The following is a 27,314-nucleotide window of genomic DNA, read 5'->3' on the forward strand; positions in this document are numbered from 1 at the left end:
TGTACCGGGGACGTGTGGGCTGGGTCTGGATGGATGGATATTCTGTGGGGGGGTTTTTTCCCCTCTTCATCAGCCTCCTCTACAAGCTTGTGACATCGCCTCTTTTCTGAGACATGCTCGGGGCGGAGGAGACGCTGCGGTCATCGGTGGGTGATGAAAGCGGCTCACATGAGGCGTGTCTGACTTGTTTGCCTTTCTTCACTAAATAAAATGGGAGTTGCTGCACCTGTACGGAGAAGAGAAATTATGTGGACTCAGCGCGAGATAATTGCTTTTTTAACGTGGTGAGGTGATGTTAGCCTTTTTTTAAGATAAAATGTCCAAAACCAAACATTGTGAGGCGGTCAGGGTAGTGGTCCGCTGCCGGCCGTTCAGCAGGAGAGAAGAGATAGCGGGGTCTGAAAACATTTTAGAGATTGATGACAAACTGGGGCAGATCACCATCAGGAACCCGAAGGCACCACCTGATGAGCCAATGAAAGTATTCACGTTTGATTCTGTTTACGGATGGAATTCAAAGCAAAGCGACATTTATGACGATGCGGTGAGACCTTTGGTGGAGTCCGTCCTCCAAGGCTTCAACGGGACTATATTTGCTTACGGACAAACTGGGACAGGTAAAACCCACACCATGCAAGGGGTTTCAAACGACCCAGAGAGGAGAGGTGTCATACCTAATTCATTTCAGCACATTTTCACACAAATATCCAGAACCCAGAATCAGAAATACCTGGTGAGGTCATCCTATCTCGAGATCTACCAGGAGGAAATCCGAGACCTGCTGTGCAAAGATAACAACAGGAAACTGGAACTTAAAGAAAGCCCAGACTTTGGCGTGTATGTTAAAGACCTGTCTTCAGTGGTGACCAAGAATGCCACAGAGATTGAACATGTGATGAACATAGGCAACCAGTCCAGGTCTGTGGGATTCACCAACATGAATGAACGCAGCTCTAGGTCTCATGCAATTTTTGTCATCACTGTGGAGTGCAGCGAAGTAGGGCCAGACGGTGAGGACCACATCCGAGTTGGGAAGCTGAACATGGTTGACCTGGCTGGCAGCGAGCGCCAGAGCAAGACAGGCGCCAAGGGGAAGCGTCTGAAGGAAGCTGCCAAAATCAACCTGTCCCTTTCTGCGCTGGGGAATGTCATTTCAGCTCTGGTGGATGGGAAGAGCACCCATGTCCCGTACAGAGACTCCAAACTGACCCGCTTGCTCCAGGACTCCCTGGGTGGCAATGCAAAGACTGTCATGATAGCAACAGTGGGGCCTTCGCACAAGAATTTTGATGAATCCCAGGCCACGCTGAGATACGCCAGCAGAGCCAAGAAAATAAAGAACAAACCACGGATTAATGAGGACCCCAAAGATGCCCTGCTGAGGGAGTTTCAGGAGGAGATCGCACGCTTGAAAGCTCAGCTAGAGGAGCGGGGAATGCTCGCGAAAGAGAGAAGAAGGAGGAGGAATAGCAAAAGATTGAGTAAAAGTTTGGCTGGCATGGAGGAGGACGTCCTTAGAGAGAGGGATGCTGATGTGTGGAAGACTGTGGAAGAGGAACCAGATGGGAACTTGAAAGATGCAGGTGACATCCCAATAGTCCTGGCTTGCCAGGGAAGCAGTGAAAAGCTAAAGCACCTGAATGAAAACAGAAGAAGCGTGGAGGACATGCAGTGGGATCAAGATTCAGTGGAGAAGATCATAGAGAAATATAAGGTATTGTAAGTGTGAAACCAGTGAATTAATCAGTAAAATTTCAGATTAACGAGACACTGGTGGAACAAAAGAAATCTGCATAAATAATTAATTGCATCTTTGTTCACAGGCCATGGAGAGCAAACTGTTAGTTGGGGGAAAGACTATAATCGATCACACCAATGAACAACAAAAAATGCTTGAGCAGAAGAGACAAGAAATTGCAGAACAGGTTATTAATTGCGTCTAAAATCAAATCAATAATAAAGAAACTTTTTTGTTGCTTTTATTCAGCTTGGAATGTTTAATTTGCAGATAAGACAAGAGCGAGAGATCCAACAGCAGATGATGCTGCAGGATGAGGAGACCGTGGAAATGAAAGAAACATACTCCTCCCTGCAGCAGGAGATCGAACTTAAGACAAAGAAGCTGAAAAGAGTAAGATGACTCACCAACTAATGCGTCCCAATGGCATTATTGGAAAATCAATTAACTATTAGTCTTATTTACTATAAACAATCCTTTTTACACAGACAATGTCAGTAAAATACTTAGATTAGCCATTGTTATTGTGAGCTTAAATTTGAGGTTTTAATGACTTTTCTTGTGCGGGGGTATTTTACATTTGCATAAACCATCACTGTTTTCATGCAAACATTTTGCTACTCCAGGTTTCGTGATGCAGACCTCTGTTCTGTCCTTTCTGTACAGTTGTGTACCAAACTACAGGTACTGAAGAGAGAGATGAAAGAAATCATTGACGAACACATCACAACAAGACAGGAACTTGAACAGACGCAGAATGAGCTCACCCGAGAGCTCAAGTACAAGTAAGTAGTACATAAAACATACATTATGGAATTTTTCTTTTTAGAAAGAAAGAAGAAAGAAATCCACCCAATTTTGGCTATAATGCATTTTTATTTGATAAACTAATAAACTTTTTCATGAGTTGGGGTCTTTAGCGTTGTTCTTTCTTAGTCATCAGGAATGCAAATTATTCATGCATGCTTGTAACCAAGATAATATTTTTTGTTGTTCATTGGTGCAACTTGTTTTAGACCTCACCTGGAAATATACAATCTAAGCTTTTAAATTTTACGCCATCATTGAGGTGTCTTCCTGTTATACTGTATCACTATAATATCATTAATATATATCAAGTTAAACAGATGTCTCACCTTCATTCAAAACAACAATTATCTAAAGGTACTCTAAGACTATCCTAATGAAACACACATATGCCCAAGTTTTTGTTTCCATTTTACACCATTTTATACAGGAATTTAATTTGTATTATTTTGGCTGATTTCAATTTGCACCCGCTTGTCTTCTGTATTACAGATATCTCTTGATTGAGAATTTTATACCTCCCGAGGAAAAGAACAAAATTATAAATAGGCTGTACTTTGACAGCGAGGAGGACCAGTGGAGACTCCGACCAGTTATTCCATCAGAGAGGTCAGTAAATTAAATATCTGTATCTGTAAATGGTACATTAAAGAAAGAACATTCTCATAAAGAAATTGTGAGCACGCAAGAAATCCATCACTGAAACAGAAAAACACCAGCCGCTGTGTACCTGGAATGTGTAAGGTTTTAAATAAGGGATACACATGTGCTTTTTCTACTGTAGCTATTAGAGTTCTTTTGATCTGCATGCTTTACACTTAAATGCACCTGCACATTTCTTTTCTATGGGCTCTCAATCAACCCCCTGGAAAATATAGGAATTAAGTAACAGAAGCACATAACCAGAAAAGTGGATCTGGCCAAAAGATATTTTAGCACTTCATATACTGACTATATTGATAGAATTTGTGTCTAAATTATAACATCTAACAGCATATCTGGTATTTTTCAGCCACAATAATTTTAGCTACCACTGGGAGTCACTAAAGTAAAAAAAAAAAATCCTTCACATGAAAATGGCTCTGGTCTTAAGGATTACAGATAATGATATATTATGAATTCTCATGAATCTGGTGTATTTTTATTTCCTAACCTGGGACATTTGCCATGTTGAGAAATATTGCTACAAGCTAATTAGCTGGCTATCTATGGGGAACATGGGTCTCAAAAAGGTTTACATCTCAGGTGACATCCACCCTAAGTGTATTTAACTGCAGAAATTCATCCTTTCCTATGTTTTTTTTTTTTTTCCAGTACACCCACTCAGGTCAGGAGAAGGCCTCTCTCAGCTTTGGGTTACAAGAGGCCAGTCAGCCAATATGCACAGATGGCTGTTGCCACAGCTACCGGGGCCCCATCTCGATACCAGGTCAGTGTTTGGAAATTCACAAGGCCAGTTGGCAGAAACAGCAGCGAAACAGGGAAGTTGTGATCTAATTTCCATTTTCATGTTCACAACCACGAACCTTTGCTGAAGGATGCGGAGACCATTGTAGCCATGGAAACTATTCACAGATTTAACTTTCGCATCTTTAGCCAGTGAGCCATTATTGTAAGAAAGCATACAGTTTACATTTCAGAAGAATCACTCATCACTCTATGGCTGTTTAATGTTTCATGTTTTATCAGTGTTAAGATACTGTTAATAAGACATTAAAGAGCAGAAGCTTTACAACAGAAGCCTTTACTGGAAAGGGAGAAAACTATTTGCATAAAATGATGGAAGGTTTTTGGTGTGCAACAGTTGCAGACCATTTTTGAATCGCAAAGAATTTGGCTGGGTCCAAACTTTTAACTCTGCATCTAGGCATCACTTCAGCTAATTCATGTCACTGGATTGGATCTATGTCTGTGGCGTTGGTGTTTTATGGAGTCTTTTTAATGCAGTTGTCTGGTAAATATTATAGCTGTCTGATTAAGTGTACTAACAGACTGTTAGAAATATCTGATTACCTGATAGCCATCTTGTTTAAATATAGACAGGTATTTTACAGCAGTGGTCTTTAACACCGGGTTCTCAGTTCAAATACACTCACGGCAGGGAAGACCAGTCAGCACCATGGAAGAGTCTAACACTGATTTCAGGCTGTGCAGCACAACCAAGGAGTAATAACCACCATAGGGATCATATTGATATCCTTATATCCAGCAAAACGAATGTTTTTATAAGGATTGCATCAGTGTCAGTGTAACCCAACATTAGACTGAGCTGGGATATCTTGGTCTCTTGTGACTGTTCAGATTAAATCTAATGTGCTTCTCCATGGAAACTGGCTTAGAGTGGAGGCTGGATTTTTTTGTGCAAGTAAATGTGTTTTTTAACTACATTTTTATTGTTGTATATCCTTACAGGCTGAGAACATCATGCTTTTGGAGTTAGACATGTCTCCCCCAACCATGTTCATGTTAAATCTTGATGGTACTCACCTGGAGAGAGCCTTTACACCGAGGCTAATACACGATCCCCTGGCAAATGTTTTCTTTAGAGAAAGGACTGCATCACCAATGGTCAGGAAATCTAAGTCCTGGTAAGAGAACAGCAAGTAGATAATTTCTTTATTTATGGCTCTAACTGAATTTTGCAGCAAAATTTTAGAAGAATAATTTTGTAATTTTGTCTTCAGTTTTCCTCTTTAATAAATTGGATTTCCTGAAAACATGTCCATGCACTTTACCATACATTGCACCATTCTGCTTTAAATACAATTCACATATTTTGTTTTGTTTTTTTATATCTCACCTATTAAATCTTGTGCATCATTCTGTGATATTAAAGATTAAAATATAGTCAGTGGTTTTTGCAATGGTTTGCAGGTATCAGGCACCACAAGCAGCATCTGTCACATCATCTTCTTCGTCCACCACTCTGACATCAGAACTTCAGAACTTCTCTCCGTCTCAGCGACAAAGACCTTCCTCAGCTGCCTATCTTCCACTGGGAAGTCCAACTCAGACAAGCCCCTGATTTATGTCGATTACACCTGCACTGTAGGGCCGGCCTTAATTAATGGTGGCACCAGTAATGTCTGGGAGAGATGGGGGGGTGGCTATATGTCTTGACTTTAGATTGCTTTAAGTTCTCTTATGCAAAACGGTGAAGTAAGCATGTGTTCAGCTTAACCCAGAAGTTAACCTTTATTGATTTTTTTCAAATGCCTGACTCTTAAAAGTGATAGTTTGCTGTTTGGCTTAATAAGATTTGGCTTTTTTCTTTGTTGCCTAAGCCATGCAATTTTCTTGGCTTACACTGCCCTATCAAAATAGCACAGACGAGGCTTCCAGGCTTTTTTCAGCTAATAGGGGTGTATTTTAGTCCAGTTTGTATTTACTGAATCTGTCCCCCACCCCCAATAAGAACACTTAAATACTTATTTTTTTTCTGTTTAGCCATATATCAGTCTTTGCCAAAACACTGAAGGGTAATGGAGGTGGGGGGAGTGTCTGCAAGACCACTTTGGTTTAGCCTGTATGCTTGATGAATTGTTGCTTCAGTTTGTAGCCAGTGTAATTGTAAGCCAAAAATGTGAAGAAAGCTTGCAGTGCTCTCTATATCAGCTGCCTTATTTTTTCATAGTTGTGAAATTGTGCAAAGTCCATTTGCTTACACATGAAAATAAAGAGACTTAAACAGTCTTAAACTCATTATTATATATATATATATATATATATATATATCCTCCTTTCTCGTCATAGTTGCAGCTGGCAAATGTGTAAATACATGTGGGAAAGTTGAGGACTTGGAATGACAGCTACATACAGTAAGATGACGTTTCTTTTAGAGTCACATGACTCTTTTACAGTAAGTCCAACATGGCAGACGGAGTGGATCTTACGCGGTAACTAAAGCAACATTTTAACTGAAACAGAAATTGAAGACTACTCTGCAACAGGACATTCGCAATGAGGGAGAGACAGAAGAAGAAGAAGGGGAGGACGTGGGCGGAAGCAGCGAAAACGGTATTCTTGGTGTTTTATGTAGCGTTTGTTGTGGTTGTTTTCCTTGAACGCTCCCACTTGTACAACTGTGTTTATGAGTTCACGACCTGCTGGTGAAGATGAAATGTTGCGTGCACCGCGCAAGGCCTGTGTTGACGGTTCGACATTTGGAAAGACCGCTGTCACTACTAGCCTTGTAGCTTTCATCAAGTGGCACCTCAAAGCATAAATACAGCGAAATAAATATAAGTCATGTGCACCCAAGCATGCCTCTGAACCCACTGTATGTGTTTTGTGGGGATAGTAAGGCTGACAGGTCTCGTAGGATATTAAGTCCAATGAAGTAACCGTGAAGTAATCACGCCAATGTTGCGCGCTAGCGCGACTAGCATGGGCTAACGCCTGCTAACGCAACTCTGTTCGTCAACAAGTTTGATTTGTATTATTTGGAAATAAACCACTACAAAACCTCCTGTTTCCGTAGTTAAAGCAACCCAAGAGCAAACTACTTAACTACAAAATCGATGACAAAGTCCGTCTAGTCATGCTAGCGTTTTGCAAGAGTACAATATATGTTGTTAGCATTGAGCTAGCTGACAGCATAGCATGCTAACGAGTATAAAATTATCAAAACGTCCAATAGTAATTTATAATTTAAGCACATTGCAATCGGCTGTAACGCCTTGCGTTAGCTTCATACAGGTATTTACACTTTATAGTTTGCGCACAGCGTGTAGTATGCTAACTGCATAGAAAATAAATAGCGATAACGTTTGTAGGACTCAAAGTTATGTTTCATTGCAGTGCTCAAAACACTAGCTAAAGTAATTCAAGGCTTTTCGAGAGGGTTTGGGAAAAGTGTAAGCGCTACATCTTAAGGTCAGCCATAGTAGTTTTTTTTAATTACCGATTTAAAGTTGCTGATATGTTGTTGTTATTATTATTATTATTACTATTATTATTATTATTATTATTATTATTATTATTATTATTATTATTATTATACTGTTATGAGAAGCTTTTATTGTCATGTTTTTTTTTTCAGCCAACACTCAGAGAAGTGAGATGTTACAGCATAAGGTGGTGCATCCACCTCAAACCCAAATGAAACTTTAATTTACCACCCCTTATTTATTACTAGACGGATTCTGTGCATTTTCTCCAGAGATTGCAAAATATTCATGCCAAATATATTTCTAATAGTGGAAAAAAGGAAGAAATACAAAACACAACTGTGCTGTGCTTGTTGACTGGATCATTTTAACCATAGTACAAACTAGTTGAGTTTTTGCATAAATTGCTCAGGCTTTAAGCTAAGATTGAGGAAATCGTCCTGGATCAGGCAAGTCTTGCATCGAAAATCAATAAAAATCAAGACAAAAACCCTAAAAAGGCACACAGTCATTAGAACAAATAACAATTAGTAGATTAAAAAAAAGCTTAAAAACCTTTGCCACTTCTCTGTCAGTCAGTCATGAGCACTTTGCAGTTTAACTGACAGAGAAACAAATGGATATTTACAGTGGTTATACTTACATAAGGGGAGCCTGTACCTCCTACTACAGATAAAATCCTGTTAGCTTGCCGAACAGTACAGAAATATCTTGGTGAGTGAGGAGTGTTGTTCCTGTGGTTATTTATTTTAATTTAATTTTACTGATGTGTAAAAAATGTGATATCTTTAATGAAGTAACCTTTGGACTGCCTCTTAATTTCTGAATATTTTTCCTTTAAATAATCTCTCAGCAAAATATAATCATCTGCATTTTTATTTTCTAGGTTCTGGAGAAGTACCCTAATACACCTATGAGCCATAAAGAGATCTTGCAAGTGATCCAAAGAGAAAGACTTAAGGAAATAAGGTACACAGGTCCTTGTTGTCATAGCTTTGGAGCTGCAGATACACTTCATATATGAGACATTTTCATGAGAGCACAACAGGTGTCATCTGTCATTTCTCAGCTGCTCATATCATGTGCCTTTTTGTTATTCACATAGTCACAGTTACTTTACTCAATTAATAATTGTTTTATTTCTTTTTGTTTCACTTTCACTATTCTCATCCAGAAGGTAAGAAAAGGTAGCCCCCCCGCTTATCTTAACAAACTCACAGCAATGCAGGTTTGTTTGGAGTTGCCTTTTTGCATGTTAATAGGAATAACATGTTCTAGGTGAGGTTGCATAAAAATGCAATGCTACGTTCATAGTTTGAGCTTCCACAGCCACCTGTTGCATAAAAATTACATTTTCTTTTTTTTTCCGAGTAATTAACAAAATAAAAATTAGAAATATTTAAGCATAACTAGAGTAATTTCCCAAAAATTAAAAATAGACTTTTGTTTTTTCTAGTAATTATATTGTTCAAAGCCTTATGTGTTATACTGTGTAAAGCAGCACAAATGCAATTTGACCAAAAAAAAAAGTAAGGTTCAATTTGTCAGTCTAGATTTGTGCATGACTTAAGCAAAGCTTGACAGATTAATTTTTTTGCAACAGGCATTTTTATGTCAGACCCCTTTATTCTGTGAATATCGGTCCATCACTTTAATTAGATGAGCATTGGATCAGTTTTCTGCAGCTGATTTCTCATAAAGCACAGAGCAAATTTCCCCTCTAACTGCACTGATGCAAATCTGACCTAAACTCACACATGTTTTCCTGATGCATGATAGCAGCTTCTCCCAAGTTACCAGACCAACCTCTCCCCTTCCTTCGTCTTTTCCCAGCCATCTGATTTATGGGGGAACAGATGTGTAAACTGTGTTTTTCCTCTTGTGATCCAGCGGAACGTCACCGCTGGCGTGTCTGAATGCAATGCTGCACACGAACTCTCGTGGTGAGGAGGGAATCTTCTACAAAGTTCCGGGCAGAATGGGAGTCTACACATTAAAGGTTTGTGAGACACAAGGCACTGTTTATTACTCAGCCAATACAGGAAAAAAGAACTAGCACATGTTTTTCTTTGCTAATTGCAGCTTTTCGGGTACCTGGACACAAATTAAGTTATGAATGTACATGCCGTAGCTGGTCATTTTCTTATTTACTTCTGCTTAACTGTTCCTCCGCTCTGTTTCCTGCATAAAAATAACATGGAGTCTTTTGCTCTGTTTTTCATATAGAAGGACATCTCAGATGTGGTGAAGGAACTGTCGGAAGAGGGCTCTGAGGAGAGCAGTGACAATCTTTCTGACTCTCGAAGCTCAGAAAACAACAGTAGTGCTATCAGTCAAGAGGGCAGGAGAGGAAGGTGGATGCGAAGAGGTATTGTGCCCTTGCATACAGGTTCTTTAATTAACTTACACATGACCATAAAGTCACTTGTTTGCAATGAGTTTCCAGACATTTCTTTGTTGCAAGATAATTTGGTCCTACCTTTACTGCTACAACATTAATATGTGCTGTCTGTTTGTAATCTAATTTGTAATTATGGCTTTAAAAAAAAAAAAAAAAGTACTCATTGTAATTATCATAACTCACCATTGCATTGAAATACTTCATAACACAAAAATGTGTGCTTTATATGAAGTATTTTTTTATTTAGCTAAGAATGATGAAGATTTTAGCTGTAACTGTGAATTAACATAATTGATGCAAAGCAGTAAATTCCGTTAAAGTAAATATTTGATAAGCAGGCTACTCAGCATCACATTTCAGACATGCCAAAAATTTAGTTGTACCTGATGTCTCAAATACAGTTTTGGTAGGTCTTTTAGTTTTAAGTGTTCACCAGGAATTCTCAGAGGGTAAGAAAATCATATTCTATCAATATGTAATGAGTATTTGTTTTTTAACTTGTGACAGCAGACTGCTCAAACATTATGGTCCAAGTCAGTGTATGAACTGTACCAGTGTATACTTGTAGTGGATGAAATTTGCAGCTGTAATTTTGAAATGCACTGCAGGATGGCTGATTTACTCTACTGAATAGTAGACTACAGAGTGAATAAATGGGCAGTTTGAACAGTCAGATTGTCTGCCATGAAGAAAGGGTCTCATTCTTAATAGCTCGATTACATGTTTAGCTTATATTTCCTGCAGATTTCAAACAAAATTATCCATCCATCTTCCTCTGCTTATCCAATTTCGGGTTGCAGTGGGGCTGGAACCTAATCCAGCTATTACAGATGAAAGGTTGGGTACACCCTAAACAGGTTGCCAGTCTATCGCAGAGCTAGTTGATGGAGCCACACAACCATTTGTGCTCACATTCAACATTACACCTTAGATTTCCAGTATAACTAACTCAAACTAGCTAACCTGGTTAAACTAGTTTTAGTTGCATGTCTTTGGACTATGGAAGGAAGCTGGAGTTTGCAGTGAGAAGCTGATTTTAGATATGAAATCTAATTAACTTTTGCGCATAAGATTTTGGAAGTACCCATCATATTCTTTTAACACTTGAATATCATTATAATGTATCAGTGCAATCTCTGGAATGTTAACTATTTCCCATTAAAACAGTTTTAATGTGTTTTTTTTTCCTGAAAATAAACAAGAAGGTGATATGAGAGACACAATAAAGCACATTTTCAGCGCACTTAAAAATGTTCGAGGCACTTGGTTTTTTGCTTCTATATCTGTCTCTCCTTGCAAGAATTAACAGTAATCACCCTTCATCCTCGGATTAAATTTTTCCTGATATCAGTTTTCCATCACTTTAATATCTTGATTAAATTTTTCACCATGCTCATCACTGACATCGCTCAGATTTGATGGAAAGAACGTTGACAAAACAGTAACATCATATCATTAACTGATATGATTTCAGCATGTTAAACACAAGTTCTCTGCTCTGAGATTGCCAAGAAAATTCTGGCTACTTGCACAAATGTTTCCTATGCTGCTGATCCAGCTGGCTACAATTTCCTTTCAAACTCATCGTCAAGCATCAGTTCACGGATTTCAGGACTAACAAAAACATCTTTGTTGATTTTGGCTTCACTTTTCTCGAGACCAAACTTACATCTTAAATGTTGAAACGCATTGCTGTGTGTGTTCAGTCATCCCAGTTGTCCAGTACTTGGAATGGCTTAACCAGATGAAAATGGTTTTCAGATTTGGGGTCAAAAAGTAAATTTTGAAAAACAAAACACTTGTTGATCAGTGTTATAGATTTGAAATATGTCACCATTATCTAACTTCCAGACCACCTATATAGATTAACAGTGAATACTACTTAATAAAGCACTGAAATATGTCTTTACTAACTCCTTAAACACCTTTAGATGCAACCCCTGTTGACGTTTATTAAAGAGTGAGCGTGTGTTTTTTGCTGAAGTGTCATCACTGTTCATCAGTCAACAGAGAAGGAAAAAACCCCATCAACAGATCATAATGCAATAATGTTTGGCTTTTTTTTTTTTTTTAGGTGATTGTAGCTGATTGGTTATGCCAGTTAGAGTTAACACCCCCCTGTCAGCTGATGATGTAGGTTATTGTGGAAACACCGGAAACTAGCTCAAGTCGCATTAGACATGCCAAGTTGGAAAGTGGCTTTACCACAAACATAAAATACACCACCTCATCAAAAACATTTCCTGGAATACACGCAGCACTGAACATGATGATAGCGAAAGGTGGGTTTTATCTTTGAGCTTTACTTTGTCCTTAATGCTGTCTGATAATTGTTCACCAAGAGCCTGCTGGCAGCGCACAACAGCCACATTACAACGGTTTCTGATCTTTTGTGATTCTGTGGGGTTAAGATATTGCTTTATTGTGAAATGAACACCTGATTGTGCCTGATTGCAATGCGGTTTGAGAGAGGGAGCTTTTCATCAAGTGCCAATTATTTTGTTTTCCTCAGGTTGTGGTCTTACCGACTCTTATTATTTCTCACTGCCACTTGAATAACTTAAGTGACGGTTAAAACAGGAAACTGATTTTTCTCAGTATGACCCGTGACCACTTCCTCATTATGCACAACTTAAAAGTACCAAGCAAATAACCTTGGTTTACAGCTGAGTAGGAGGGCTCTGATATTGCTTTATTTTTGAAATAATCGATGCAAAGGACTGCAAAGTCAAATGCAAATTAGGCAGCACTGGGAAGGAACTGCTGCAGAATGTAGAAAGATGTTCTGTAAGAAACAGAAGGCAGATAGTAGGAGGGGGATTGTTCTGAAGTTGAGCTCATTTTTAACAATATGATATTTTAGTAAGGTAATGTAATCTGCTTCTTTGTCTACAGAATTGGTTTCAGTTTCGCCAAAACAAAAGCACAATGTTATAAAGTCTGCACACCGCCCTCAGGAAATGTATTTGGTAACATCTGTTTTGTGCTTCTGTATTTCATAGTTCCCTCCAAGCTGCAGTCACAGCCGTCGTCTCCACAGCCTCGATGCTCGTCGCCGTCTGTCCCCACCAGTAAGCTCATCTCTCCCTCGCAGAAACACAGCAAGAAAGCTTTGAAACAGGTACAGCAAACAACATATATTTCTTGTTGTTTTTCTTTTTTAAACATACATTTAAGTTGTTAACTTATCCTCCCTACTCAGATGAGTAACATGAGTTCCTGCCACACCCCACTCCCATATAAATCACTCCCTCTGTGTTCTGCACTATGCAAATCCACCCTTTTGTTTTTACATCGGTATACAGAGTGTGGAGTCTTAGACTTGGGCTCTTTTTGGGCTACAATGAGCAATTAAATTTGTATGATTATGTTCATTACTTTGTTTTAATTGGCAGCATATAACTCAATGGTAGTGTTTCAGCTGGTGTTCTTTGTTTTTTTTCTCTATCTGACATCTTGCTGATTATTTCAAACATCAGGGAGAAATGCCTGTAGCTGTTTTTTTGTTGTTTTTACAGTGTTAATGTTTTCAAAGAACCCATTTCCCATTGGCTGTCTTTTGCCTTTTGTGTTCCATTTAATTAGATTTAATTTGATTGCACACATTGTAATTCACTCCATCTGTGCTGGTGTGAATTTGTATTCATTATTTGGGCGTAGGTAACACTACAAGATGGCGACTTGGCTGAAACATTACTGGACGGATCTGTTTATTGTTTCCTATTTTATATCTTATTGTGGTGGACCTCCTTTCTTTGCTTCTTTAAACGTGTAGAGAAATTTGTGACAAATTTGATCTGACTTGTTCTCAGATTTACAGCAAGGCGAGGATTTATGCCTCTGTTATGCAACCTATGTTCTATTGCTCTGCTGTTATTTAGCTGTTATTTAACCAGGCAAGTGGCCCTTGGGGAGCAATTGCAGGGAAACAGAGGGTTACACATATTCACACTCTGTTTTTCTCATACTGCTGGCTATTTGCGTCTTTCTGTGTTGTTCATTTTAAGGCCCTAAAGCAGCAGCAGCAGAGAAACCAGCGTAGACAGGGGGGAATGCCAACCTCCTCCAGTCCAAGACTGCTTCTGAAAACCCTTAAAGACATGGCAGATAACATTACAACAAAAACTGGTAGGTGGTAACTCTTACATTGCCAAATTGTTGGATAGTTTACTGATGTTAATTGCATGATATTACTCACAGTTTTGTAGATAGATGATGGATAGTGATGTAGTTCTGGGAATTATCCTGTTTATTATTGCAGGTTTTTATAGCTAGACTACAAAAGGTTATGTATCATCATCATCCAAACATGACTCATATAATTGGCAGCTTTAATGTGGAAACTGAAGCAGTCGGATCTCTGGCTTTCATTTCTCAGAGCATTTCCTTTAGCTCCTCTTCTTCTTTCAGATTTATGCCACCCAGTCGTACCCAGAAAGGTTCCCCAAAGGTCCAGTCGCCTCAGTGCAGGTAATTCAGACAACTGCTTTTATTTAAATCAGTTGTGTGGAAATTTTTATGATTTAATTATAATATTTAACAGAAAAAAGTTAGCAATTAGTAGTTTCCCTGTAGTCCTGCTTTGTTTTTAAGAAGCAAATAAAAATACTCTTTAGGACAGTTAGGAGCACAATGGCACACAATAACAACCTCTTAGTGTATTTTAAATCACTCCCACATTAATCAGCCTGATAGCACAAATATCCATTAGTATGCCACAAACAGTCACACACGCACTATTAATTCATATGTGAGTGAAATTTTCTAACATCGGGTTAACCAAATTATTTACAGTAAGAATTTTTGTTTCGAGTGTTAAGAATAATCTGACAGTTGGGTTTAACTTTATATGTTCAGCTTTTCTGTGTCTGCTTGTAATCTAGAATTAATTGTCTGCATAGTTATTTCTTAGGTGTAAGTAAAATTATTCTACTTTGACAGAAAACAGTTAAGTAAAACAAATTATTTTACTACATTTAAAAGTGAACTACATAATTCACAGTTGTTTCTTTGCATTATTGAATCTCCCTTGGTTTACATCTGTTTCCTGTTTTGTTTGTATCGCAGGGCAGATAAAACGTGCCAAGTATAAAATAGACGTGGAGACGCCAGACTCTATTTTGGTTAACACCAACCTGCGAGCAATCATCAACAAGCACACTTTCTCTGTCTTGCCTCCAGACTGTCAGCAAAGGCTGGTCAAACTTCTGCCAGAAGTAGACCGCCAGGTAGCCCTAAAATTATACATATGTTATAACGTTTGCTATTTATATTACATTAAATGTAAATGTGTAAGTAAAATTGTTGCTGTGTGCAGTATCTGTCAGTCATTATTTGATATATGCCTCATAAAATATCTTTTTAATCTCTGTAAAACATTTGTATGATTCTTGATGCAAATTCTAGATCATAGGCAGAATCCAAATAAGGTCAATGTACCGATGCAGTGATGTTGATCGTCATGCTGTTAGTCATAACATTGTGCCTTCTCTCCTCAGGCTTGCATGGACGGCCTTCTGAAGGTCACTAGCTCTGCCTTAAACAATGAGTTTTTCACATCAGCAGCTCAGTCTTGGAAAGACAGGCTGGCTGAGGGTTAGTTCAAAAGCTTTCAGTTCATAACTGCAAAATTCAATTCACATTAAAAAAAAAAGCACAACACCAAGGTTTACATTTGCTCTTTTGTGACTCTTCCATTTTTAGGGGAATTCACTCCTGAATTGCAGCTCCGAATGCGCCAAGAAATTGAGAAGGAAAAGAAAGTTGAGCACTGGAAGGAAGCCTTCTTTGAAAACTATTATGGGGAGAAGTAGGTTCTCTGTTTCATTTATAATTTCTTGATCCACTAATCCTACCTAGTTCTCATGAACTTGGACATCATACAGTATCTTGCTAATCTGTCAGTCCAGCTGTTCGGTCTCCACTTGGCAGGTGAAGATCTTTAGCCCCGAATAAGTGTGTCGTAGGTTTGGGGTTGTTTAGATGACCAATTCTAATATTTTAGCTAAAATTTTAGAATCTCTGTGTTCAGGGAGAATGAGTATGAGGCATGTTTGCTTGGCTTTTCTTGTGAGGACATGTATTGGTGTTATTGCTTTCCCGAGACTCTAACCCCACCTAATCCCAAGTTTAACCGTCACAAATAAGTGTGACATCTTTATCCAAACCTTAACCTAAACCAACTTCTTACTTTAACTGTAAAAAACCCCATGTCTTCACTCTCAGAAAGCCCTTTGAAGGCTTTCAAAGAAAATGAGAGCCAAAAAGAGTTCTCAGTCTTACCAAAGGTCATCTAATCCTGACCTGGCAGAGTTTTTAATAAGATATCAGGACAGGTTTTATTTAATTTTCTTTATATACTGTCCTTGGTGTCCTGTATCAAATGACATCAGTCACTCATGCCTGGTCTAAACAGCCATGGCACAGTCACACACACCTTCAGTTAGTTCACTTTTACAGCTGTCATCTTTTCCATCATCCTCTAGGGGAACTTTAGGGGACATCAGGAAATTATATCTACAAAAACTGGCCTAGGTTACACCCTCCCTTATCTTGCAGTGTAGTATTTTTTTCTTAAATATCAAAAAAGACTAAAATCTTAGTACTTGTAGTATTTACAAAAGGAAAATGGAACAGTCACTTTTCTTAAGAATATTGATTGAATATCTGTTTCTAAAGGATATTTACTTTCTGTATAACATATTGGAACAGATTAACCAAACAGGGCAAAATAGTATGTCAGTGCAATGCCCAGATAGCGCTCATAAGTGTCATTCGTTTTATGGATGTATGAATTTTTTCCAACAGTTTCACTTTTAATGCACAACTTCAGATTAGATTCTGTGATTCAAAGATTTGTCATTTGTTGTCAAGTTTGTTGTTAAAAATTAAGCAATTCATAAGAAAAAGAACAGATTGAAAAGTAAAATACTACAATGAATAAAACAATACTAGCTGATTAATAGTTTTTAGTTTGTTTGGGCTATTGTCATTTTCAAAGCTCTTCTTGTGTATTTTTAAAAAAAAAAAATTTAAAAGATAAGTGTTTAATGACTTTTTCCTCATTCAAGAAAGACTTAATTCGTAGATTTATGTTTTTTTTTTCTCTCTTTTTCTTTGTCTCCCTTTCTATTGTACAGTTCTGGGCTCAGCTATGAGGAATCCAAAGAGCTGACAAAGGCTGATTTGAATCAGGAGTCTGCCAGGCCTCAGTCCCCCTCTCATCAGACAGGACCTGTCGCTCAAGCACTAGAGGAATCTAAGTGCACCAAGGACAGCAGCCTGACTGATGCTCCTGCAAAAGACGTAAAGCCAGCGCAGACATCGTCACAGGAGCCTCTGAAAGCACTGCCTGCTCAAAAAGAGCCTCTCTTTACTGCAGAACCCATGAAGACGCGACGCTCACAGTATGCTGAGGATCGGAAGATGAATACAACTGCAAATACTGGACTGGCGGCTGCAGTGAGAGCACCAGAGGTTGAGAAACGTGGTGAATGGAGTGCAGCATGTACAGTGCCAGAAAAGGAGCACAAGGAAGACATGAAGGAGGAGAAAACTGAACGCTCCCAGTTGTCTGTGGACAGCAGCCCTCCACCAAAGGCTAGTTCAGAGTTGAAAGAAGTTCAGTCGGTGTCTATGGTTAAGCCTGCTGCAGAGAGCGAAGAGATCATCTCTGAGCCCAGTGGCTCCTCAGAGCCACTGAAAAGGAAGTCTCTCAGTGAGATAGAGGGTGAATTAACACCAGAGAAAAGACCCCGCATGTCGTCAGTTTCTTCAGTGTCTTCATTCTCATCTGCGTCTCCCTCAGCATCATCCATATCCAGCCCTGCTACACCAACTTCAACAACAAGTCAGAGGGTTCCACCACTAAAGGTAGGAATAAATGTGGCAGCTCAAAGTCTGCTCAGATCACTCTATTTTCTGAGCGGACCTGACAGGTCTGTAGCTTTATCTTTTCAGAGTTGGGAAACTATACTTGCTGAGTATATTGTTAGTCTCACTATGCTCCAAAGACTTAGAGTTTTCCCAGTAAATCCCAGAGTTTGTTGTTTTGTACGTGTGGGAAAATAAAATAGGATACAGCTTGAAGCCTATTTATATTGTTATATGTTTTTTTTTTTATTTATATTTTTTAGATATACAAATGGGAATTCATCTCCGTTTTGTTTTTTTTTCCCATTTTGCAGATCCCAGTATCACGAATTCTTCCCTTGCCTGTGTCACCTAGCCAGATCTCACCGAGGACTCCCCTCCCAAGCCCACTTAGTAGCCCATGCCGTACTGGTGCTCGCACTTTGGCAGATATCAAAGCCAAAGCTCAGCTTGCCCGAGCACAACGTGCAGCAGCAGCATCATCTGCTTCAAAGGGGGCAGTGCCAGGCCCAGGGCCAGGTGGAGGCAGTAGTGAGCAGACACACCACTTATCCAGCCCGACATCCCCACAGGGATCTGCTAGGTTAGCAGCCACACAGTTTAGTATATCTTCTCCTTGCCAAGTGGACTCTTTTGGTCCATGTAGCCCAAACCAGTCTCAGAAGTACTTAAGCAAAACTGAAGAAAAACATACAAGTCTTTCTGCTGGTACAGTCAGTACAGGAATCCATAGCGTCCAAAAGAGTTCAAGTGTATCAGCACAACCATCATTGGTGCATGCTTCAAAGGAACAGGAAATCCCATTAACTACTGGATCAACAACCAGAATCAGCTCCTGCATCCCTGCAAACAACCCGCTGGTCACTCAGCTTCTGCAGGGCAAAGAAGTTCCACTGGAGCAGATCCTCCCAAAACCGCTATCCAAGGTGGAAGTAAAGATGTCAAACTTCTCCTCTGGTACTATGGCAAAGGCGTCACATTCTGCTGAGCACAGGGCTGAGAAGTTCAATACATCAGGCCGAGCTGGTGTTTTCTCAGAAAACACAAAACATCACAGGGAACTTCCTGACAAGGAGACTCAGGAGCAGATCCTACAGGCTCTAATGCAGAGGAAAGTCCAACAAAGTCAGCCTTATGGAGGGGGTGTAGGGCCTCAGTCACCTCAGTACAAAGTTCAGCAACTGATGCACGCAGAAGAGCGACAGGATCGATCCAGGATTTCTGTTGGTTTTTTGGGTCGAAGGAGGATGCCAAGGCCTGCCATGACAGGACATTACCTGCTCAATGTCTCCACGTATGGCAGAGGATCAGAGAGCAGGAGACTTCACCTGTCTGCCATTCCAAACACAACTGTAACCAGCACAAAAAGGGAAACCACAGAAGCAGAGGACGCAGCCAAGGAGGACCAACCAGCCAGGAAGGTTTTTCTGTTTCCTTCTGGGGTCAAAACAGAGCAGCAAAGATGCTCAGTAGGCAAGTCTAATGAACCAGCGGGCTTTCAGCATCACTATAACATAAAGACTGAGCCTGGATCAGAGTATTTTGAAGCTGGTGGTGATAACAACAACACCAGCGCAACCACCAAAGACACCAGCCCCTTTTCTCAATCACACCGAAGGCACCTCGAACTCTGCAATAGTAATCAAGGAAACTCCGAGCCATATCTTACCCACGTGGATCCCAGTCACCAGCGGCCGACTGCCTTTCAATCCCAGAGAACACTCGATAATCAGGAACCCCCGGTAGCGTCACGCTACGGTGGCACTATCAGCATGTCCGTACCTCACACTTTGAACCGCAGCACTGCAGGCACCGGCTCTTCCACATCCTCATCAGAAGCTGATGGTGGTGGCATCCACGGGAGCGTTATGTCCTTCTCAGTGACTGTTACCACCATACCTGCTGGTCACTCATTAGACCACGGCCACCAGGGCGAGCCCTCACCTGAACAGTCATTCATTGAGGGCTCCAACATGGAGGACGTCCAGTCTAAATGCTACTGCCGACTGAAGGCAATGATCATGTGCAAGGGGTGTGGAGCTTTTTGCCATGATGACTGCATAGGCCCCTCAAAACTATGTGTCTCGTGTTTAGTGGTACGATGATATTAAATTAACAGTAACAAAAAATTGGTTAGAGTTGTATTGTCACAGCACAAAGCAGAAGCAAGTGTTTTAGAATCAGTGCATAATAGGCTGAAACATGTTAAGTCACACTCTGGAGAAAACGGCTCTAGGATCGGTTCGTTGTGGGAAAGGCAAGGATTTACACTGGATGGTCTTGTTTTTCCACTAACATCTAAGAAAAGTCGTTTTGTGCAATTGTGTCATAGAAATGCCAATCCATTTTCAATCAAATGTTGTCAGATATGTGAGAAATGAAAACTGGCAGTGTTTGCACTTGGCTAGATTAGTGTGATATATTTTTTTAAATATATATATGCGTCTAGTTTTTTGTTTTTTTTTTTGTTTTGTTTTCTTTTTGAGGAGGGAAAATGAATGTTGCTATTTTTTTTTTTTTAGAACATAATGACTGTTGTGCTTTAGACTGACACTTTTTATTATTGGTCCTAATCAGTTATGGTTTAACGGCAAAAAAAAAGAAGAAAAAGGGCGCTAATGATAATCATTTGATGTAGAGTACCTCCTATTTGGCATTTATGCACGTGTGGCAGGGAAATGCAACTTACAGTAACTATTTTATATGAAACTGTACTTTTATTACTGAACACACTCAGATTTAAGAACTAGAAATGAACATGTATAGTTTTAGTAAGAAGATATAGAGTGATTTTTGAATTATACTTTATATAAATCAACCTGACTTGTTTCCAAGGCAAAGAACTCGAAAACCACCTGGATATAAAGTAATAACAGTGTACAGCACTTAAAATCAAACCTAAAGAAAAGAGAATCATATATAATTCCTCTATAATCCTTGTTGGTAAATTAAGATCTTTTCACTTCCAATGAAGGTCTGAAGTCACTTCCTACTGCGTGAATCAGCATTTCCTCCCCAAAAATCAGGTTTGTGGATATGATCTCCCTTGGTGTGGGATTTCTAATGCTTGTGCGTCTGTATAGATAAATCAGCAGTGGCAAACTTAATTTAAACACTCAAGGCGGGTGGAGAAAATGCTGACAATTTTGTTAGTTTGCTGTATATACTTGCTCATGTATGGTATTTGCCTAGATGTAGAAATATTGTTATTTTATTCGTGCTGCACACCTTGCTTGAGCATAACTGGCTCTTTATTTCAAAATGTTTTTCTTTTTTTGTTTTTGTTTTTTTTACTGTGGAATGAAAATAGAGAAGAACAGTGAAATATGCTAAAAACAGGTACAATATGTCACCAATACATCAATAAGTGAGTGTAACACTTCACTTTAACGTGGCCTTTTTCCAGGAAATTAAGAGAGTGATCCTCTATAATACTGTGGTTGGAAGTATTGTAAAAATGATATTTGTCACATATGTATTTAATCAACAGTAATTTGTCTTTGTGATGCACAACACATTAGTGGTGTCAGCACTTGTTATAACCTTTGCAGGCCCGTTATGATGATTTTAACATTAGTGCTTAGTGCGTACTGACTTGTAAAAAGGCCACTGTGTTTGAAGTGTTATCTCCAAAAGTTTTGTGTTTTTGCTGGTTACAAATATTGACACATCTATATTTTAGAATCTCCTGGAGGTACAAAACATGACCTCTTTTATAGCAATTATTTCCAAGGTAGTATGCCAAAGTCACCTTAAAGAAAACAAAAAATAATCAGAAGTTGTTTTTAAATGTCTGACTAGTTAATCAAAGTAATATATTTTAATTAATATATTTTAATATAAAAGATCTATTTGCTAATTGTTTTTGACAAATCAACAGGGTATTTACTATATTAATATATTGGCTGTCCCGTTCTTTCCTATAGTGTTTTTTTTTTCTAGGCTGGACAGACCACCGTGCAGAATAATCACTTTTCAAATAGTCCAGGTATCTGATATTCTGTATGGTCCAGGTTTTTTAGTGAATCCATTGGTCTATATTTTTCAATGAAGATGTTGTCTAAAGTGTAGCTTTTACTTGTCTATTTGCATCATCACTTTATGAAAAGATAATGTTTTAATGCACCATTTAAAAGTCATTCATTTAATATAGTTTTATTTTTTAGTTGGTGGGTGTGTCTTGTGGAAAGTTGTTTTTGAGGGCTAGAATCTAGTAGGAGTTTCACAAGGCATAGAAATTTCACTTATTAAGGACATAATGATGTTTTAATTAGTGATACAGATGTCTCTTTTATTCTCATTTTTGATCCCCATTAAACATTTACGTCATATTTGGTTGAAAGTGATGTTAGAGTCCTGCTGGACTGGATTGCACTGCAAAAAATATTAACAACAATCATTCTCAATCCTAAAGGCAGCTGACATTTTGGTTAATGATGACTGAAACAAGAGTCCAACAGCAGTCCCAATCAATACTAAGGCTAACTGTGTGTGTGCATTTGGATGTGTAGAGCACATCATATAGAAAATGGCTGGAAGAAGGGAAGGGGGGGGGGTCTCCACTTTTTTTCCCTTCTTCTTTTAATGTCATGTTTGACACTAGGTGAATTTCTTAAATGTCAGTGTCATTTTGTCTCCATTTAAAACTCCAGGTGAATGTAATATAGTAATCAGAACTTGTAAACAAAGTGTATTTTATCAAAGTAATAGAATATTATGAATAAATAATAATGGAAAAAGTTTCTTCTTTGACTGCATCTTCATTTTATTGTATTTTTTGTCTTTGGTACTATTTATAATTATATATATGTATGTGTGTATATATATATATATATATATATATATATATATATATATATATATATATATATATATATATATATATATATATATATATATATATATATAAAATTTATTTTTTTTTTAAAGCACAATAATGTTACGACCCCTGTATGGGCCAGTCTGACAAAAAAAATTCTGTTGCTCCAAAGTTTGACATCATAACCCTGATTGCTGTAGCTGAGTTATCCCTGACTGTCTTAGAAAAATGTAAAAAAGAAATGTGGTGGGGTGTCTCCTAAAGATCTCTGCCCTTAGGAGGGATACATGTTTTTATATGAGGTCACCACACTGTCACAGTTGGGGAGCGGGTATTATTTTCATTAAATAGCTTCAAAAAATAAACTATATTTAATTTAATATTTAAAAACATTTGGGGTCAGTATATTATCCACAAGAGTCCAGTTGTTGAATAAAGAACAGGAACACTCTATGACGCTGTTGAACTGCATTATGAGAAATGTAGAGCCCAGGAGTTATGGAGCTTGGTTCTCCAGACAACTAGAAAGTCATGATACTTTTCCGGTCTTTTAGAAAGTATTTGCGCCGGCCACATCTCTTTCTTTCCCCTCTTTATGAAAGTCCCAAACTGCTGCAGTATCCCTTTAAATTAGTCTAAATGAATTCTGTGCTTCTTCCTATTCAGTGTATAATATTGGGGATTATATTTCAGAGTAACAGCGGTATTAATAATAGTAGTGCGCCTTTAACCAGTGTGCGTGCGCACATGCGTAAAGTGTACTAGTAGTTGGTCGCGCATGGCATCTTCGTGCCTGCTTGTATCTACTGTCCTCTGCCGCTGGGTCGCTGACGATGCCGAGCGGAGCAGGGCGCCTCTACGTTTCTGTGTGCGGCTACAACCGCAGTTGCGAAGACTGAAGTCGGATGAGACGGGAGAGGGGCTTGAAAAACGACGATGGATGGTCCGAGCTGTTTCTCATCGCCCGGACAGCTTTAACATCAGGGGAAACGCGTGGATTTATTAAAGGTGAGAAGTGGGGCTGTCCAGCACGGAGGAAATATCCCCCTTATTCGCCCATAGCCACTTACATCCTCCCTATCTGATGCTGCTGCTGCTGCCACCGATGATGATGATGATGATGCTCTAAACGCAACCTGCGCGATTTTCCTCCGGTAAAGGCCAATTCCCCGCCATGTATCTTACTTGGCTGTGGAGACACCAGTAGGATTTGAAGAAATGCAGAATTGTCATTGTTTGTTAACCAAAAAAATACAAATTAAAAAAATAAAAAATAAATGTATGGACATCACGACACACATTCCCCACTGCGGAAATAAGGTAAATAGGCGGTTAAATCAGCAACATGGCTGCGTTGATGCTCTGCCGTCGCTTTAGAAGTGATTTTTAAGTGTTGCGGTGCTGCTCAGCGTTAGAATTAAGGCTCGTAGAAAGGGAGAAGTGAATGATATCAGCGGCGGAGAGATACTGCAGTAACCGAGTCCTTATGTTGACTCGCGTCAAAGGATGTTGTCATTACCTTGGAGCTGAAGGTGCGGTTACAGTAAAATGCACCTTTCCATGCCTGTGATGATTACTACACAGTCTGACTTCACTGCAAGCATCTGACATCCAAATTATTACGAGCTTGTGATTGTTTATGGGGAGATGAATAAATGGCACTAGCCAGAAATCCCATTGATCGGGACCGGTGAAACAGTGATCACACCGACTGTGATCTGAATGTGCTGAATTTATTTTGGCATGAATTATTAAAAACTTCCATCAAATAATCAACTTAACCGTTAAACTGTCATCTGCTTACAGGCTCTGATTACACGTCTGTGAACACGAACTGCCAGTGTGCAACCCTTGTTGCATACTCATGAATTTCAGCAGTTACCTCATAGAGGGAATTTATTTACAATGAACCATTGTGATATTTTGCTGACATGTCTCTGCTGGGTCTTCCACTGCATAACCAATGTTTTTTAACCATTTCGCCAAAGGGCAGCCGTGCCCCTTTGACATATCTGCTCTAAAAATGCCCCCAAAGCTCTTTTTTTTTTCTCTATTTAGAATCACAATTATGATATATAATTGGTCTGACTTTATCCAAACTACCATGCTTTGCCAGCTCCAAAGGCATGTGATGGTGTTTATAAGCACTGAAGCAGATTTTTGACTATTGCACAGAGTGGTTTTGCTGCTTGTGAAACGAGTGGTTGTTGTCAAAGAGCTGAAGATGAGTCATTCAGTTGCTCAAAAAAATTAATTATTTGGAAAAAATCTGACATTTCGTTTGGTTTTTCAAGCAAACATCAGATTCCCACAACTGGATTTTCTGCTTTACTCAACCCGCTGTTTAGGAAGTGGGAGGTTTTGCTTGTTAGAAAGCCAGGCTGTAGTTAAAGAAATCACCCAAAGCTGTCGTATGGCAAAAATATTGATTGAACATTTGAGAAAAATATCAGCAGATTGTTTGATGTTGAAAATAGTCTTTAGATGTGGCTCTTATTATATTAATATCTATTATTTAAAACTTAATTTCAATGAAGCGTCCCCTTTAAAAATCTTTGCTGGCTCTTGTAAGCAGCACAGAGAAATGTTCAAGACAAGGGAGAGGTGCGAGTTTGTGACTGGAAATAGGCTCTGTCATAACATTAGAGATCAGTCTGTCTAAAACAAGGTTGGATAGAAGTGAAAGCAAAATAAAAAAAGGGGGGGGGGCTTCTTGTCTACACACTTCGAACCTTGGCTTCTATGGTTTGCTGATCAGCTGAATGCCCTCAATTCACCATGAGAATAAGCAAGTAATCTAAACATGTTTGGGATACTCTTGAGTCCTTGGTCCCAGGGACACCCAGTGCTAATGGCTTATTGGCTATCCCTAATGTGCTCTGTGTCCGTCATCATTAAGTGGTTCCTTTGCAGCTCAGTCGGTGTCATTAGCCCACAGGATGCAGTCACTGCTGAGCGGGATGTCATAGAGAATTATCATTTGCACAGACCACAGGCACTGGAGTGCTCCCTTGCTGGCTCACCAGTATCTCTACAGGAGGCGATGGAGGGGAGGTTAAGAAAAGCACAAAGTGAGAGTTAATAAGTCCTTGAAGGAGGTAAACAAGGGAGGTGTTAATTACTTATTTAAAAGTCTACTACATTTTGTCAGCGTGAAATAGCTCATCTCTCGTAGTAATGGTGGTGTCGAGTCAATATCAAGACACCCTCGCTGACCTTTTTCAATTTGTTTTTTTTTCACAGGGTCAACGTTTAAGGCTTCACTTTGTTGACATACAGTGTGCGGCAGGTAAGTACTTTTAAAATCAGTGTGACATAATATGTCACATGTAAAGCATGTCATATAAGCGCTTGGTAAGCAGGAAAGGATACAGTGTCCATGTGCAAATTGTCTTCACGGTAAATTATTTTTGTCAGATAAGAAAACAAGTCCAAAAGAATTGGTGGTAACGGTAAATTAAATTGTCCTGTGTTTGAGAGAAGTGACACTGTAAAGAAGTGACTGGAATCACAATAATAAAAGCCATGGAGATGCTTTTGAAAAATAGTACAGAGAAAGAAGTGAATGAAGTAATGAAACCTGTGTTGTTTCAAAGGGGGCTTTTCTTTCCCTGCTGAGCTGAGAAGAAAACATACACCAGCAGTGAATCCTGTTTGAAAATGCACAACAGAGTCAACAGTGAAGTTCAATCAGGCAGCAACAGTTAAAGCTGTTCAATAGGCATCTCTTCTTTGGTATCAGATAATTATTTGGGGGCACTGAGAAATATTTACATGCTCGTGAGTTTAGAGCTAAATAGATTTTGTCATCATATTTTAAAAGATTTGTAGAGATTGCAATTTCCTTGGCTTCTTGAGATTTTCTTTCTAAGAACTGCAATAGACAGCATACTTTTCTTTAATGCAAAATTTATTTTCACTAGTAAAGAATTGATAAGATTGAATAATTTTGCCAAACTGCAGTAAGTTACACTTACTCTTTCATTGCTCATACCGAGGCTGATACTGATAGCTTTAGCCATTTTGCCTTTGCTACCTTTTTAAAATATCCATGTTCAGCTTGGTGAGGGGGATTTAAGTGTCTTATTAAATTTGTTGTTCCATTTTGTGGCGATTTATTTTGCCAAGGTTTGTGTCTTCACCCAATAAGATGCTAGTATATGACTGTTTGCCTATGCCATTGTGGTCTGGCCCATAATAAGCCATATATGTACATGAGGCTGACTGGCTGGTCACCTGTCTGGGCAAAGAACACTGGAAATCAGCTGATTCTGGTCTCTTGTTGGTCAGTTGGCGCATCTCTAGTTATTTCCACTTCCCCCAAGAGTTAGATCGCGTAATTGATCTAAAACATTCTCACATTGGTAAGCTAGTATAGCCAGAAACTGGTAAAACTGTCTATGCAGAAATACTGGAATACTATATATAAATATCCCTTATGTAACCCACCCTAAACTACAACCTATTCTGGTCATTATGTGAGTTTTAGAAGCTGGAGAGCAAACAATTTCCACATTTTCAAATCTTTATACTAAGCTAAGCTATTTGGCACCTGATTGTAGCTTCATATTAAACCTACAAATGTGAAAGGATATATTTTTTAATTTTTCCTTATATACCTAATGAAGGAAGTAACATCATCCGGACAGTGTTAAACTATTCTTTTTAATAAAAGTCACAGTTCTGACACGGCTATTCTTTTACCAAGCACACTCTCAGTATAATGTATATATAATTTCTTTTCAGTTCTCTGTCCCTTCTCGGTAATAGGGAATGGACTAGTAATAA

General features: G+C 38.9%; 3 protein-coding genes across 4 annotated transcripts in view; all 3 read left to right on the forward strand.

Annotated features, from left to right (window-relative positions):
* LOC146646751 (kinesin-like protein KIF3B) lies at positions 1-6,228 on the forward strand. Its single transcript, XM_085390995.1, has 8 exons — positions 1-1,714; positions 1,824-1,925; positions 2,009-2,131; positions 2,405-2,523; positions 3,038-3,154; positions 3,860-3,974; positions 4,958-5,133; positions 5,420-6,228. Exons 1-8 carry the CDS (start codon positions 317-319, stop codon positions 5,568-5,570), a joined length of 2,301 nt encoding a protein of 766 aa, XP_085247121.1. The 5' UTR covers positions 1-316; the 3' UTR covers positions 5,571-6,228.
* Positions 6,229-6,410: 182 nt separating this feature from the next.
* On the forward strand, positions 6,411-22,437 carry asxl2 (ASXL transcriptional regulator 2). 2 transcript variants are annotated; one of them, XM_085390993.1, is made up of 12 exons: positions 6,411-6,562; positions 8,321-8,403; positions 9,325-9,433; positions 9,661-9,802; positions 12,838-12,956; positions 13,843-13,963; positions 14,246-14,305; positions 14,903-15,063; positions 15,334-15,430; positions 15,539-15,644; positions 16,975-17,707; positions 18,022-22,437. In XM_085390993.1, exons 1-12 carry the CDS (start codon positions 6,506-6,508, stop codon positions 19,810-19,812), a joined length of 3,579 nt encoding a protein of 1,192 aa, XP_085247119.1. In that variant the 5' UTR covers positions 6,411-6,505; the 3' UTR covers positions 19,813-22,437. The 2 variants fall into 2 exon arrangements, with proteins under 2 accessions (XP_085247119.1, XP_085247120.1); XM_085390994.1 differs by lacking the exons at positions 6,411-6,562; positions 8,321-8,403; positions 9,325-9,433; positions 9,661-9,802 and adding an exon at positions 9,840-12,117.
* Positions 22,438-23,370: 933 nt separating this feature from the next.
* The window catches only part of dtnbb (dystrobrevin, beta b), a 39,235-nt gene continuing 35,291 nt past the window's right edge, over positions 23,371-27,314 (forward strand). The window contains exons 1-2 of the mRNA XM_085392115.1: positions 23,371-23,534; positions 25,770-25,815. The gene's annotated coding sequence lies outside the window, so the exon portion shown is untranslated. The remainder of the gene's footprint in view (positions 23,535-25,769; positions 25,816-27,314) is intronic.

The sequence above is a fragment of the Rhamphochromis longiceps genome, linkage group LG19 (genome assembly GCF_057381845.1).
Source record: "Rhamphochromis longiceps isolate RC_006_pf linkage group LG19, R_longiceps_female_GT1.1, whole genome shotgun sequence".
Lineage (NCBI taxonomy): Eukaryota > Metazoa > Chordata > Actinopteri > Cichliformes > Cichlidae > Rhamphochromis > Rhamphochromis longiceps.

Coding starts and splice junctions, on each gene's coding strand:
- LOC146646751 (XM_085390995.1), top strand. CDS start 317: ATGTCCAAAACCAAACATTGTGAGGCGGTCAGGGTAGTGGTCCGCTGC. Junction 2,132..2,404: donor AGACAAAGAAGCTGAAAAGA/GTAAGATGACTC, acceptor CTTTCTGTACAG/TTGTGTACCAAACTACAGGT. Junction 5,134..5,419: donor GTCAGGAAATCTAAGTCCTG/GTAAGAGAACAG, acceptor AATGGTTTGCAG/GTATCAGGCACCACAAGCAG.
- asxl2 (XM_085390993.1), top strand. CDS start 6,506: ATGAGGGAGAGACAGAAGAAGAAGAAGGGGAGGACGTGGGCGGAAGCA. Junction 9,803..12,837: donor AGGAAGGTGGATGCGAAGAG/GTATTGTGCCCT, acceptor TGTATTTCATAG/TTCCCTCCAAGCTGCAGTCA. Junction 17,708..18,021: donor AGAGGGTTCCACCACTAAAG/GTAGGAATAAAT, acceptor CCCATTTTGCAG/ATCCCAGTATCACGAATTCT.